This window comes from Mustelus asterias, chromosome 4 (genome assembly GCF_964213995.1).
Source record: "Mustelus asterias chromosome 4, sMusAst1.hap1.1, whole genome shotgun sequence".
Classification (NCBI taxonomy): Eukaryota; Metazoa; Chordata; class Chondrichthyes; order Carcharhiniformes; family Triakidae; genus Mustelus; species Mustelus asterias.
Genome location: NC_135804.1, coordinates 51,319,767 through 51,336,270, shown reverse-complemented (window position 1 = coordinate 51,336,270; position 16,504 = coordinate 51,319,767). Strand labels below are relative to the sequence as shown.

At 41.2% G+C, this 16,504-nt stretch overlaps 1 protein-coding gene across 6 annotated transcripts in view; it reads left to right on the top strand.

The window, feature by feature from the left end:
- Positions 1-16,504, top strand: part of fhod1 (formin homology 2 domain containing 1) — a 322,304-nt gene that overhangs the window by 137,636 nt on the left and 168,164 nt on the right. For all 6 annotated transcript variants that reach the window (XM_078211000.1, XM_078211005.1, XM_078211004.1 and 3 more), the window contains exon 5: positions 11,595-11,700. In XM_078211000.1, coding sequence (XP_078067126.1) covers positions 11,595-11,700 — 106 coding nt within the window. The remainder of the gene's footprint in view (positions 1-11,594; positions 11,701-16,504) is intronic.

The window sequence follows — 16,504 nt, the reverse complement described above, 5'->3', positions numbered from 1 at the left end:
AACCCTTATCCTAAAGCTATGACTTCTTGTTCTAGATTGCCCTACAAAGAGACAAAATTCCCTCCATGTCTACTTTGTCAATCCACCTTTTCATCTTGTACACCTAAATTAGATCGCCTCTCACTCCTCTGAACTCCAGAGAGTCTAGGCCTAAACTGTCCAATCTCTCTTTATAAGACAAACCCCTCATCTCTGGAATCAATCTAGTGAACCTCCTCTGAACCACTTCTGGGGGCATCGGTTCAAATTGCACCACAGCAACTGGGGAGTTTCAAATCAATTAATAAATCTGGAATTGAAAGTGAGTTTCAGTAATGGTGACCATGAAACTAAGGAAATCTATCTTCCTTACTGGCTGACATGTGACTCCAGACCCACAACAATGTGACTGACTCTTAATTCCCCTCTGAAATGACCTAGCAAGCCACTCAGTTCAAGGGCAATTAGGGATGGGCAACAAATGCTGGTCACCAGCAAAATACCAAGCTAGAAATTTATTGGGTAGTTGGGGCAGTGGGTGGCAAAGGAGTTGATGCCAAGACCTTTTGCTGAGGATTTTTAGTTATTGCATTTATGCAAACTGTCAAGTGATTCGCAAATGTTCCAAGAGATCAGCCACTGTACTTGTTAACCAGCTTTTGGATTAGAATATTTAAATTTTCAGACTTAATTCTTCAGTTGTACTTTTAGAGAAGGACCAGTGAGCCAACCTGATTGGCTTTCTTCAACTGAGACAAATTGCCGATTTTTAACCATGTTTGTATTTTTGCTGTAAATCGGTTCCTCCAGCTTATGGCTAGTAACTGAAAACCTCCCACCTGCCATTTGCTGCGTATCTTCTTTCCTACTTTCATGTGATGTTAACCTGCGCACAATGGGCTACAGTATCACGGATGCTGGCCACCTTCTGCTCCCTCACACAAACGACAATTGTGTGTGTGTGTGTGAGCCTAATCAGAGAATGTTATTCCCGCAATGAGGGCATCATCATAATGGGTGAATTTGATCTTCACTTTGCCCACACAGGTGCTATTTCTTGCCAGGGGCACTGGTTATTGATCGTGATTGAGAATTGTAGCTGATTGTCCACTTCTGCAGCCACCTTTGCTGAGTTTAGTCAACCCATGGGTGACACGGTGGCACAGTGATTAGCACTGCTACCTCAAAGCGCCAAGGACCCGGGTTCGATTCCCGGCTTGAGTCACTGTCTGTTTGGAGTTTGCACATTCTCTCCTTGACTGCATGGATTTCCCCCAGGTGCTCCGATTTCCTCCCACAGTCCAAAAGACATGCTGGTTAGGTGCGTTGGGCATGTTAAATTCTCCCTCAGTGTACCCGAACAGGCGTGGAGTGTTCCAACTATGGGATTTTCACAGTAACTTCATTGCAGTGTTAAGGTAAGCTTACTTGTGACAAAAATAAATAAATCAACTTTAAATAAATAAACCAGCACACTGGGAATTGAACTTTGGACTCCCCTGTAAACCAGACAATTTACCATTTCTTCCTTCCGTTTCATATTGTGTGTTAATCATTTTATTTCCCCTGTATCTAATTTCTACTTTTAAATGCTTATTTTAAAAAAAGGACGTTGCAGTGAGATAGTACAATATCTTTGGTTTGTAGAACTGATTAAATTTAAGAACAAAAAGATTTCACAAGGTATTTTTTCACTATGCTACGTCAGCGTTGAAGCCAGGTGCCCTGAGGCAGCCAGCTGTGTCTGATTACTTTTCATGTGTACAGCTGGGACATACAAACTTTCTCTGACCATTGAAGAACCTGGATAGAAATTGACTGCAAAGCTGCAGTTTAGAACACTGAAAAGCTAGCCCTAGTTCCCCATCCCTTTCCCAGGATTTAACATGTATACGTGCATAATAATGGTCAATTTATAGAATTGTCTTTGAAATTTGTATGCAGTCTAATTGTACGAAATTATTATATTCTATTGTCCGCAGTGCGCAGAATGCACGTGACTAACAAGCTGTTCCCAAAGTCCAGAAACGATCATATGCCTCTCTATCACTTTCCCCAAATATTTTCCATGTTAAATATCCAATTCCCTCCTTGCCATGCTTGTTAGAATCATTTATTTCTTTCCTTTGGGCAAGTGCCAACCTAACAAGTGTCTGTATTTTGTGAAGTTGTGCGGTGATAAGGCTCTCCACAAGTACAAGTCTTATTAAGTGCCATGGTGTTGCCCAGAGTGGTACATTTACTTGACATCAGGCACTGCAAGTTCGGACCTCTTCCCAACTAATGCCTGAAACCTATCAAAGCTAAAGAAGGTTATGTGAAAACAAAATCATAATATTGTCAATCAATGTTGAGGTGATTGCTGAATGGTAGTAGCTCAAAACGAAACTTCAATGGCCTGATCTCTAGACTGAGAAAGGTTTATAAAGTGCAGAATGGATAAGGAATAAAATAAACAAGTTGTTTGAGCATTGCATTCAACATCTTTAAGAGATGCAAAACTACAAGGTTCTTTGATTTGGACCATTGCTAATATTGATTTGTATTTTTTTAGCAACAATTTTCAAAGTAAGTGTGCAGTAAATTGCCAGCTATTATGTGCGTACATTATTTTATTGCCTGCATACATTTCTTGACACCTTATTTATGAAAAAGCTTTGATACTTGAAGTGCTGTGCATGGAAGGACAGGCCTGTTTCTTTCCTTGGAGAAAATGGGACCATTTCCTACAGAACCTGCTGGGAATTCTCAGTTGGAATAAGCTGCAGTCTGACAATAAATGTCGCTAACATCGCTCGGGAAGCAGGTGACCGCAAAGGCAGCTGCTGGACTTGCAATAAAGAAAACTAAAACATCAAAGAGAATTATTCCAGAATTTATTTCCACCACGATGCACTCTCTGCGTTCCCTGCACCTCCACCCCCCAGCCCTGATGCTGATGGCTGACTCAGACTGGGGTATAATTAAACTTGGATGCCTTATTGGAATGTCATTTTTCGTGCGTGTGTTTTGTCAACAGAGATTGTCCACACGGTGTTTACTTGATAGACATCCATTCCATGTCATCATGTGACAATCCCTGCCCCAGCCTGGGATTGTCTAAACCGTTGGCAATATCCTAACTGTCTCATCCACCCTGTCCCCAATCCAGCACTGACTTTTGTTTGAACCCTTATGCCTCAGTTTCAGAAAGCAGTACGCTGGTTGAGTGAGCCCGAAGAAGTAGAAAGGTTTCCCATTCCGTCTTTTTTCTAAAGAAATTACAGCCGAATTCTTCCCTCTTAGTTCGCGGCTGGGATCTTCTGGTGCTGCTGAAAGTGAATAGAGTTTTGGCCGGAATGCCAAATTTACCATTCCCACAACGGGTCCTGCCACAAATGAGATTTGGAGAATTCCATCCACCGTTTCTTTGGTTTTGCCTGCTACAGCACTCCTCTTTCCCTCCTTGGCTTCTCTCCTTTCTCTTTGCCCTTTCCTGTCAGTCAGCCTCTTGTCTTCTCCTTCCCCACACTCTGAGGGCAGACATTCATTTGCGTAGCGTCAAGGGATATTGCCTGCGCAGCCCATGCAGAATTGTCCAATGATAACAGTGAGGAATGCATCACAGCTGGCTTGAAGTGGAAAAAGCGAATGAATGTTTCCCCCTTTGTCTATGCTCGTCTTCCACCTCAGCTTCTCCATTTTACGCCTTGCTCTCATTCCTCCTCTCACTCTTCCACAGCTTTTTCCCCATAGCTTGTCCCAGCTCCTGTATATTCAGCTGTGTCTGGTCAAGGTCCTGGTTCCCCAGAGAGTAGCTCAACTTGCTGCCCTACTTAGAAAACAAAACAGAAGAAAGGAATGGGAGCCTCCCGCTCAGGCCACATCATACAGCTGTAAACACTGCATGACGTTCCTGTTTACTCTGTGTACATGAAACAATTCTATCACTGTTTTGGTACAATGCAGCATTCAGTGTGCCAACTTGAATTTGTTCCAAATTGATCAGACAAATGTTGTGGCCTCACTTCTATTTTGATTTGACAATGATCAATTTGACATAATGTGGGTGTCGGGATTTTCACCAACATGAATAGGAATGATGTAATGTGTAGTTAGCTCCATAGAGAGATGATGCTTAATGTAATTTTGAGACCTTTACCTTCTCAACCAGTTTGACAACTAAAAAAGCTAAGTGTGTAATAAATCAGCACAGGAAGGAACTGAGACAGTTTCAGAAAAAGAGAGTCTTTTGTCCCAACATATTCCCAATGTTATGAATTCCTTTTCTAATCATTACCTTTGCTCAACATGCACTGAATAGGAATGTAAGGTGAGCTGCATGTTTTAAGTTGGCTGTACAGTTGGCACAACTTCATTCAGATAGGAAGCTCACCTTTTCTCACCCCTTCAGGACCACGACAGTTTTCATGTGACATTTTAAGCAAAAGCAGGGAGTTTCTCTCATTCACTTTGTATTCTCAATACAAATAAAAATGATCAGGTTATTTATCAAATTATTGATTGTGCAAATTTGCACAAATACTAAACAGTGACTATTCTTCGGAAGCATCTCACTGACTGTGATGTGCTTTGGGATATACTGGAGTTGTGAAAAATCCTATATTAGTGAAAGTCCTTTATTGAATAGAATACCGAGGATGCAAGCATGACTCCGATCTTCTGTTGGTCTCTCATTTTCATTCATCATCTTGGTCTCAGGCTGACATTTCTGTCCTTGGTCTGCTGTACTCTTCCAATAAAGTGTAACACAAACTTGAGGTACAGCACCTCATCCTTCAGTAACACACTTTACAGCCTTCTGGGTTCAACATTGAGTTAAATCATTTCAGGTCACAAACCATTTTCCCCTAATTTGTTATTTCCTTTGCATATTTCTGTTTTTCTCTAACACTTGTTTTCAGACAGCAGTACCACCTGCTCCAGCGCTGCTTTTTGTTTCTTTATTTCTTTTCTTGCCCTTTCCCCCCACCATTCTCTTTGACCTGATAGCAGTGATAGGCAATATTGGCTAGTGACTGGGCTGCATGAGTGGCCCTCCTTCATATCAGTGGGCCGCAAGATTGAAATCGGGCTTCTTCACTAACCATGACCCCATGGATAAGATTAAATACATTGAACGCACACCAAATATTTAAAAATGAATCATAGAAAATGCTTAATTATTCATGTATTAATAGAACTACTGACTTCAAATGATATAAACAAAAGAAATATTTGCACTTTGATTAGACGCAGAGGGAGTGCACGGCTCTCACAGTCAATGTTGCGAGCAATCAGCATGCACCTCACTTCACTTGTCCTTGCTTTACACGTGTCTCCTTAGTCACACAGTAGGAAAAAAACAATGTGGGTCAAAACCATCGGAATCTGGCAACCCTGCGTGTGGGCAACGGTCAACAAAATGTCTCGTGGGCCGCATGCAGCCCACAGGTTGCCCATCACTCCCCTATAGGATTAATTTTCCTGTCATTCAATTTCTCCTGTCTTTTACCCTATCACACATCTTCATTTTATCCATATCCCAGCCACTCCTTGCACAAAACCTATTCCATCTCTAACTTTTCCCAGTCCTGATGGAAGCTCACACAGCTGAAAGGTTAACCCTATTTCTCTCTCCACAGATGCTGCCTAATCCGCTGAGTAGTTTCAGCATTTTCTACTTATTATTAATTTTCTTGTGTAATCACAAATATCTGCATAAGAGCAGCGGGTTTAACATCTGGTATTCATTTGGGCCCAATTGCCACCTCTTCCTGATTGTTGAATTTTAGGGAAGGTGGAATAACATGACTAGAAAGTGTTCTGATCCAGTATTTTGCAAGTGCTGCCTGGGACATATGGAACTCATTAATTTGTTCATGTAAAAGCTTGTTATTTACAGTAAATGGAGGACATTATATCTTCCTGTCCTGTCTTTCATTTCATTCCTCCAACAGTTTTATTTTATGTTCTTCTCCTCCTTTAGCAGCACCATGAGCACTGTAATCCATTTTGGTTTTTTAACCAAAAGGAGATGCGGGCCTCGAGTTGCCAGCTTCTGCAAGGAGATGCAGAGCTAAGACTGATGTAATTAAAATTGACCTGCTATGTATCTGCAGCGTTTTCTATCACTATCTAGAAACCGATAAGTTAAGGTTTGAAGTTCAGTCCCTTCACCAGAATTGCTTTTCAACTTGGCTCAAGTTTGCCTGCCGTCTCTCAAGGAATGGAGCTCAGCCCCACTCAGTATCACTCCCAAATGTCTTGGCTGTCAGTGGGAGGCACACATTGGTATTTCATAGCAGAAAGCTTGGCTTCTATCGTCGTGTATGAATGTGCTAGTGCACCACTGAACACCTTGCAGTATATCACACTATGCACCACCAGTCTATCCTAATATAATGGGCTAGACATTGGTCTTATACAGCGGTAAAAACCGGGAAGAATCCTAAGCAGCACCTGGTAACTTAGCTCCATTGTAGTTAATGGGATTGAGTGTTGACACTGCCTAAAATTGAAGTTTGATCCCAAGCTACTCATTTTGCACCACTACTTGAGACTAATCTCTAGCCTGTTGTATTAATGCATCCCCAATCTACCCAGTATGTTCATGCATTAACAGTCTGTTGATGCACAGTCACTCTATAATTGGTGCAGTACACTGGTGCATCAGAAATCTATCAAAGGCACAGGCCGTCTACACTGGCATGGATTGAATAAAATAAAGTTTTTTTCAAACCATATAACATTTTGGAATATTAACTTTTTTTTACTCCAGTAAATGCAAAAGAATAGCATCCCCACTAAACATGAAGCAGTGGTTGCCAGTAGTATAATAAATGGCAGATGAATATATTTTAATTCTATTTCTACATTTGTTCAATTAAAGTTCCAAATTAATTTAATTACTCTTTGAATTAATTAATATCTTTGAGAAATCAATTTTGAAATCTATTCACAAGATATTTTTATGTACATATACACACACACACACACTCTACATCTGTGTGAATGTGCACATATAAACATAGAAACATGGAAAATAGGATCAGAAGGAGGCTATTCGGCCCTTCGAGCCTGCTCTGTCATTCAGTATGATCTGATCATCCAACTCAATAGCCTGATTTCTCCCCCCCCCCATATCCTTTGATCCCCTTCGCTTCAAGTCCTATATCTAGTTTTTTGGCTGGAGCCAGGCTATTTCTTTTAAAGCTGGCCTCCACTGTGGTGTCCAACTCTTTGATGGACTAAATGATTGGTAGAGATCATATTGTGAATAAATGGAAACCTGACTCAGGATATTTCACACGTGCAAGCTAAAAACAAACTTGAAAATGGGGAAAATTACCTACTTTTCAAACATTAATTTTGACAAGCCGCAAGTTTCTGAATCTTAAGGCGCAGAATGACTTTGTGCATCTTTGTGAATTTAAGTGGAGATAGGAAACCAATGACTCTTTCATGTGGTGTTTGGTACTGACCGCCTTGTTTCTGCAGTTTATTGGAAGTTATTTTTGATTTGCTGTGCGTCCTCTTTGTCCTTTACCAGTTGTACATTATTTCTTAAGCTGGAAGGTGGAATGCAACCTGTTCCTTTCCCTGACTTTTAGAAAAGCAACATTTCAGCAGGTTATTGTGAGCCGTGACTAATCCAATGATTCCGTTCCTCCTCCGCTTTAGGGAAGTAAAGTACAGTCAATTCCTCCCCAGTGTTGCAACGGAGAATAGAAACTCGAACCCCTGTGGTCAGACTACCTGCTAAATTGTGGTTCAACTTAGATTTTCTAAAACATGCAGTAACCTTTGTTCTCTTGTGTGAAGAAATCTCACGTAACAGTTTGGGATTATTAATAAACAAATCATAAATCCCGTGTAAATAATAGTTCTAAAATGTTCTTTTATATGAGATCCAAATGTCAGCTCGCCCCATGTCCTGATGCGTGCAGGGAAAAGTCTAGTTAATTGTATGCAGGTGAGATGTCCAACTTTAACAATGTCCAGCCCAGTACACTGTTTGAACATATCTGCATTCAGTGGGAGCCGGATCCCAGCTGACCCGATAGAGGCAATAAGCACAAGATTAGGCCCAAATATTGTCCCGGGTACATGATGTAAGTCACGGTTTTGATTAAATTATCAAAAGCCAGAAGCTAGTGGTTCATTTGATCAGTTTGCATTCAGCAGAAGTAGCATCCACTCCAGTAATTATAAGAACTTTTAAAACTCTTTAAGATTGGAGCTGCACTTCTGTTGAAGAAACAAACCATGATTGAATAAATAAAAGTGCATGTAGTTTTGCAGAAAGTGAGCCTCCTCAAAGGCTCATTTTTAAACTTGTGGGCTTTTTAAAAAAGGCAGTAATTATTGCATTTCCAGTTGGGTCCCATGTGGAAACATGATGTTTTGAGCGAATCACTTTAATGTGTCGTGAAAGATGAATTTGGAGTGCCACCTAGTGAAAATATTCAGTTAGCACAATATTGAGAACCTGAATAGATGCATGTTTCAAATATATTGTTACCACTTTGCATAAGGTTCCTTTGCTGATATTTGTTGCAAATGTGCAGTAAATTTAAATGCATGGATCTAGTAAAACTTAATTACTAATTCAAGTTTCTTGACTTGCAACAATTTTTGAGCCCTTTAAAACATTAATCTCATGTAGTAATAATAATGTACTTTAAGCATGTGACATAAATTGATGTTCAAGAAGTGTATATCTGAAATTTTGCTAAGGATCCCTTAGCAGCACCTCCAAAGCCTGTAACCTCTACCAGAGAACAAGGGCAGCAAATGCATAGGACCACCACCACCAGCATATTCCCCTCCAACTCACTCACCATCTTGACTTGGAAGTATATCGCCGTTCCTTTCCTGTCGCTGGGTCAAAATCCTGGAACTCCCTCCCTCCCTTCCAACACTGTGGGTGTACCTACACCAGACGGACTGCAATGATTCAGGAAGGCAACTTCTTGGAGGAAATTAGGGATGTGCAATAAATGCTGGCCCTGCCCGTGACATCCACATCTTATGAACAAATGGAAAAAGCACAAATTAATGTGCAGGATTTAAGTACATTGTCTAGGATGCCACCCGACATGGTACAAAGTGGGTGCTGTACTATCTGAAGTGTTGTGCTGTACAGTTGGGATGTTAAACGCCAGCCTACCAATCTGTCTGCATGTGTGGGCTTAAATATTCTGACACTATTCGAAGAGCAGGAAGTTCTCCCATTCTCCTGACCAATATCCTCCCCTCTACCAATGTCACCAAAGGTTGATTATCTGGCCATTTTCTCTGAGATATTGGGATATGCAAATGGATTTTGCATTTACCTGTGCCTAAATTATTTCAAAGTAATTCATTATGTGAAATGGTTTTGAGTCATTTCCAAGAAATGAGGCAAAATGCCATATAAATGAAGATTGCTATTTTTAAAAGTTTATACATTTTCATTCCTCCTCCTCAAGTAAGTGAGGGAGGTCTTTTGGCGCAGTGGGTAGCATCCCTGCCTCTGAACCAGAAGCTCCGGGTTCGAGCCCCAACCCAGGGCTCGGTGGCTAAGGAAAGTGTGTTCGTAACGCAGCCAGTCAGGCTGAGTATCCACCGGCAAATCCTTCCAAGACAGGCCAATGGCAGGTGGTACGAGTGGGAGAGACTCCTGGTCAGCCATGTGATGGAAAGAAAACTCCAGCCCCTACCATCAGTATCCATTGCTCCAGATTACAAAATGCAAGTAGAAAGAGCACACTTCCACAGCAATTCAGACCCTGAGTAAACTGTAACACGCCAAGTGAGATGTGCATAATTTCATAAATCAAGTATTTTATTGCATGGTTGTACAAATGCAAAAAATCATTGATGTAAATTGTAGCTTTACTTGTAAACTCCGCTTCTCTTTCTGTCCCCTGAGTTCTGCTGTTGTCTAGTTCCAATGACTTTGATCTTTTTTAAAACCAGGATGTCAGCCCACACACTCCGGAGTTTCTATTTCCCATGGCAAGAAGCCTTGATATGGAGCTCTGTTCAACCGCTACAAATAGCTATTGGCTGCTAGTACAGAAGACGTTATTTGGTTCCCCTCTTTCCCCTCTCCACTAAAATACTTTAATCAACAAGGATGAGACCAGAAATTCATGGGGATACAAATCAGGAAGAAATTGACTGGCTAGGTTTTTTCTCTCTTGACAAAGGTTGAGGGGTCCCAATCGACTTTTTAACATCATTAAGGGTTTTGTTAGAGTGGATACAAAAAGAGTGTTTCCTCTTGAGAGGGAGAGCTTAACTGGAGGCCATCAAGTTACTAAGAAATAGAATTGGGAATTCAAAGAAGCTTCTTTATCCAAGAGTGGTGAGGATATGGAACTCGCTCCCACAGAGATTGGTTGAAGCGAATCATATAGATACGTTGAAGAGGGAGCTAGACAGCAAATGAGGGAAAAGGGAATAGATGGTAGATTAAGATGGCAATTTCAGCAAATGCTGGAGTTGGGCATAAATGCCATCTGAGCAGATTGGGCCAAGTGGTCTGTTTGTGTGCCAGGCGCTCTGGTTTCCTCCAGGTGCTCTGGTTTCCTCCCACAGTCCAAAGATGTACGGGTTAAGTGGACTGACTATGGTAAATTGTCCCTAAGTGTCCCAAGATGTTTAAGTTAGGGGAATTTAGCTGTGGTAAATATGTGTGGGGATGGGGGCGGGGGGTGTGTGTGTGGGCGGAGAGACAGTGGAAGGGCCTGGGTAAGGTATTCTGTCTGAATGAGTTGGTGCAGACTCGATGGGCCAAATGGCCTCTTTCTGGATTATAGTGAGTTTTGACAGCTTACAGGTTATGCACGGTGTCACTGTTGGATTGGATCCTGTCATTTTTTTGGATGATTTCCAACATGTACACTATCTGAAAGGAGATATTCGAAGCACCTGCATTTAATTCTTTATCTGTGCAAATTCAAGGAATGAAAACTTTTACATCACGTGGGTGTCTCTGGTTTGGCCCTCGAGACTTTATGTCATTGCTCACTTTAGCTTGCTTTAATCCTGATAGATCTCCACCAAGGCACAGTTGAGCCACCTTGTATTTTACTTCATTTATTGATTTTGCTCTGATCTCCTCAAAATTGTTCCCCTCCAGTTGGTAATTCTGAACCCAGGCTTCCCCCAGGACTGCTGCATGGTCAGCCCACCTGTATGAACCGCTACTGTGATTCATATCATGAATTTATCTTCCCACGTTTATTTCGAACAACAGTGACTGCATCTCAAAGATCTTTCATTTTATAGTGAAATGACTTGGGATGATGTGAAATGTGTTATATAAATACAACTTCTTCCCAGCCCATCATTTGCTTTTCCTTTCCTCCCAGATCCGCTGGGAAGATGAGCAAAGCACAGACAAGCCCCACCATGTATTCAATAAGAGTGATGAACCCGTCAAACCATTTTATGAACAATTAGGCTCTAACAGATGCTTTGCGCTGTGCTGCCTTATATTCATCATATGTCAGTTTTTGTTTTCTGATTGTGGTGGGAGTTTGTGTATAATTTCTGTAAGCAGATCCTAAAAACCAGTGTCTCATCAGTGACAGCCACAATTTTGTTGCTAGTTGCTCCTTGCTAATATGTACCGTCTTTCGTAGGATGACAAAGATCTGGTGCCTGAGTTTGTAAATGCCGAAGGATTGACATGTCTAATCAAAGTTGGAGCAGAAGCTGACCAGAACTACCAGAACTACATCCTGAGAGGTTAGTAAATACTCTGCCTCTACCTCCGTACAGCTAAGAGGGCTGCCTCTACCTCCATACAGCTAAGAGGGGCGCTCCGTTACATATTGTTCCAGGATCATTTTGGTTCTAAGATCACTTTTTAAGAAAAAGGGATTTGTTGAGCATAAATTAGGATTCAGATTAAGTTTTGGTACTCAATGTTAGGCAGCACAATCATTTAACCTGTATTATAAAGGCAATTGTAACCCCAACAATCTGTGATCCCTAAGATAAAAGCAAATTACTGTGGATGCTGGAATCTGAAACAAAAACAGAAAATGCTGGAAAATCCCAGCAGGTCTGGTAGCATTTGTGGAGAGAGAACAGAGCTAACATTTCCAGTCTGGATGACCCTTTGCCATTCTGTGATTCCTGTTTAATATCTCTGATGGTGATTGTCTTGACCATGATGGTGGTCATTAAAAAGCTTCTTCCATTTCTTCTGGTTACAATGGTAGTTGGAGACTGAGATTTTGGGACAATGTATATTCATGATTCAACTCCAGAGCAGCTGCTGCAAATATCTCAAAAATAAATTCAAAAACACCCATCAAATTAAATCCAACAGAGAATAGCCTCCTAATTTAAGCTCAGATATAAAGCTGAGCTGAGCATTTGGAGGCCATTTGTTGGTTGTAACTGCCTTCTGGGGGCAGGTTGTGTAACTTAAGGGTTAAATATAAAAATTGCATTAAAAATGCTCCTTTTGGCAGTCTACCTCTGCTGCATAACCACGCAGTGCTCCTATTCAGTCATTACAACAGTTCCTATCTTTACACAATCTATTTTTTCAGGTGTGCTCAAAATGAGGAATGATGTGAGCAGCATGAGCAGATTTTAAAAAGAAAATCCCCGGCTTGCCCTTCCGATTTAAGGGTTTCTTTAAGGACTAACAGCTGAGAACCACGTCGCAAGAGGTGGAGACAGCTATTTTCCACCAGATTTTGTAGTTGGAGATTATGCTCATGGGAGTTCTGTGCTGGATCCAAAGAGAGACAAGTTCATTCTGTAGCTTTATAGTTTACAAGGAGGAGCTGAATTATTTATTTGCTTTTTCTTCCTTGGTTTTCCAATTTTACTGCCCTCATCATTGTCAAGATTTAGTATTTTTCCCCTCAGAATGGACTTGGAGAGCAGGTGGCAGAATTATTGATAGAAACTTGCTCGGATATATGTCTCTGACATTTGTTACTCACAGCCAGGTATCATGGGACTATGGAACTCTGCTGTACTTGCTTCCAGCAACATTTATAACAAGGTTAGACCGATCTGAATTTTGTGTGTAGTCGTGTTTTCCAGAGATATAATAACAAAGTTTCAAATCAGAACAGGCCTGACAAATGTGAATTTTTTCATTAATTATCCCTGTTTCCCGATTATTATTCTCCGGAAGTGATTCTTGTTCTCGTTTACAGTGTTTGCCACAATGTCGATTGACTGCCCATCAGCAAATGGTGTTGTCAGCTGGACTGCATCCACAGCATTAATCTGCTTTTTTATTTTTCAGAACATTTTGACCATTGTGTTTTGCCAACATTTTTTTGTTTTGATTTTAGACGTGCATTTGCAGGTCTTCATTGTATATTTTTTTATTTGCCCATTTGCTTGCTTGCTTCTTTGAGTCGGCTATTTGCATGTTCTTTTTAAATGTCTTCCCATTGATTGGCTGGGGTGATCTTTTATATCATAGTTTTTCTTTTAGTTAGGTTGCAGGTCATTTAATCCTTGAACTCCATTCCTGCACTTGGAGTTCCCCCTTCCTTTCCCCTCAAACTGATTAATTGTTATTAAATCAATATCCCAGCTATCAATCCTTAGGTTTGAAGAAGGTTCTGTTCAGAGATTAATTGACCTGCTCTGTATTTTTTATTTTTCAGTTTTTGTAATTCCCTGGCTCCTTCCTTTTTGAAGAAGTCTCTTGGCTCAATTTTCTTTTCCACATCATGTTGATGTTTCCTCTTGAGTTATTCCCTATACCCCACGATCCTCTTATGTGAATCATGGGCTCCAGTGCTTAGGTTTCAGTACTTCTAGCAGCAGTTTATCTTTGAATAACTTTATGTAACAGTTCTGCAGCTCCCTCTAATGTTCTACCATTTCATTACCTCTGTAGTTATTTAGAACCTGCCATTCCCTCAGCCTCTGCTACACGCTCACAATGACCTTCCCCTCATACTAATGTGCCAATATGAAGTCTTTATGCTGCTCTTTGTGTTACTTTCTGTGCTAAGCTTCTATCGCACTTTTTCCACTTTCCCTCTTTTGTAGTTTTGCTACATGCATTTGTCCTGACTTAGGGGCTCAGTAAATGTTTTTTATAGTTTCGAGTTTGATCTAATCTCCTTGTTCGTCCAGGAAGCTCCAGCCTTTTCTACCTACTCTTTTCCCTTGTCTGCTGTCTGGTATATTTTCAGCTCCAGGTTTAGTACTTCCTATTGCTAATCTACAATTCCGTTTGGTAGCTTTTCATTGTGATAATTTGTTTCTTCTGATTCACACATTCATGTCTTCCATTTTTTATTTTCCCACACTGAGTTTACTGATACAGTGATCCCTGTTTCCCAAACCATATCTTTGGCACTCCACCTCATTACCCAGAACCAGGGCTATTTTGCAATTTTCTCCCTGAGAGGGCCGTAAGTCTGTGGAATGCTCTTCTCCAGAAAATATTGGGAACTGGATCATAGAATATTTTCAAGGCAGAGTTAAACAGATTTTTGACAGACAAGGGAGGTGAGGGTTATGTGGGGGGGGCAGACAGGAAGGTGGAGTCCAGACCACAACCGGATCAATTATGATCTAATTGATTATGATTGGAGCAGGCTCGAAGGGCCGAATGGCCTACTCCTATTCCTAGGTCCTATGATGTATATTGAGTGATATGCCAACCTTACTGAACATACTGGAAACGAAGAAAAAACATTTTCATCACAAACATTTTCCAATTCAAGTTTATTTTTGTATAATTAAAATCCCCTATGGATATTACATTTGTTAATATCTCACTAATATATCTGCAAACTTTGACAACTGTTTCCTTTCTGCGTTCAACTGTTGTTAACAATCTCACATAACGTCATTGTACCATCATTCCTGTGTAAGAGGTGACTGTGTTCTCCATTTGCAGTTTAGTTTAACATTGCTGCTTTCTGTCTGCAGTCTTGTAATTTCCCCATGCTCAAGTACGTGTCCAATGCTCTTCAAAATTATGTATTGGGCAGGATTTTGCCATTTGGGTTGTGCCCCTGATGCTCAGGTTAAATGATTGCCACAAGGCTCACTGTGCAGAAAACGATTATTGGCCAAATAGCGGCCAGATGACGGACAGAGAGTTGGTGGGCTCTCAAAGCCGGATGGCCAATAGGAGGTCCTCCAGCTCAGGGGAGAGAGACACATCTCATGTTCTGAGGTGCCCTCTTTCCAACTTCTTAAAGTTTTAAGTCTAAAAATGGATTGAGCAGCAGGGCCATTACTGTCATAGTCATGGAGTCATAAGACCATAAGAAATAGGAACAGGAGTAGGACGTTTGGCCCCTCAAGCCTGCTCCGCCATTGAATAGAATCATGGCTGATGCAACATTCCTCACCTCCACTTTCCTGTCCTTTCCCCGTCACCCTTGATTCCCTTCCTGATCAAAAATCTATCTATTTCAGCCTTAAATATACACAAGGACTCTGCCCCCATGTACTCCCTCCGATAATGTGGATTCCAGAACTGCACCCAATACTCTAGCTGTGCCTTAACCGACATTTTATATAGTTCCAGCATAACCTCCCTGCTCTTAAACGCTATGCCTCAGCTAATAAAGGCAAGTATACCATATGCCTTCTTAACTAGTTTATCCATCTGTCGTGCTACCTTAAGAGACCGATGTACATACACACCAAGGTCCCTCTGATCCTCGGCGTTTCCCAGGGCTCTGCCATACATCATGTATTTCCTTGTCTTGTTTGTCCTGCCTAAATGCAGCACGGTAAGCTTATCCAGATTGAATTTCATTTGAAACTGACCAGCCCATCTGACCAGCTCATCTATATCCTCACTATTTACCACCTTACCACTTTTTGTATCATCCACAAACTTAGTGACCAATTCTCCTACATTTAAGCCTAAATCATTTATGTAAACACAAACAGCTGGACACAGTCTTCCGGTCTGAAAAACAGCCCTCCACCATCGCCCTCTGTTTCCTGACACTCAGCCACTTTTGGATCCAATTTACCAAATTTCCTTGAATCTCATAGGCTCTGAGCAAAGCTATAAGTCTCCCATATGCAACCTTGTCAAAAAGCTTGCTGAAGTCCAAGTCCCACCTCCCCCAGAACCAGTCGCAGTGCCTCAGAAATCTGATGCCCTCCCTCTTACATTCTCCAGCTATGTATTCTAGTGATGATACCACCAGGCCATTATCACTAAACTATTAATTCAGAAACTCAGCTAATGTTCTGGGGACCCGGATTTGAATTCAGCCATGGCAGATGGTGGAATTTGAATTTAATTTTTAAAAAATCTGGAATTAAGAATACTGATGACCATTGAACCATTGTGGATTGTTGTAAAAACCCATCTGGTTCACTAATGTCCTTTAGGGAAGGAAATCTGCCGTCCTTACCTAGTCTGGTCCACATGTGACTCCAGATCCACAGCAATATGGTTGACTCTCAACATTGAAATACTTCAGTGCGTGGCAATGATCATCCTTGACATGCAGCACCAATATTTCACTTCCTGCATTGAAGTGCTGTACTGTCAATGCGCCAGGCTATCCCTATGGCGACACTT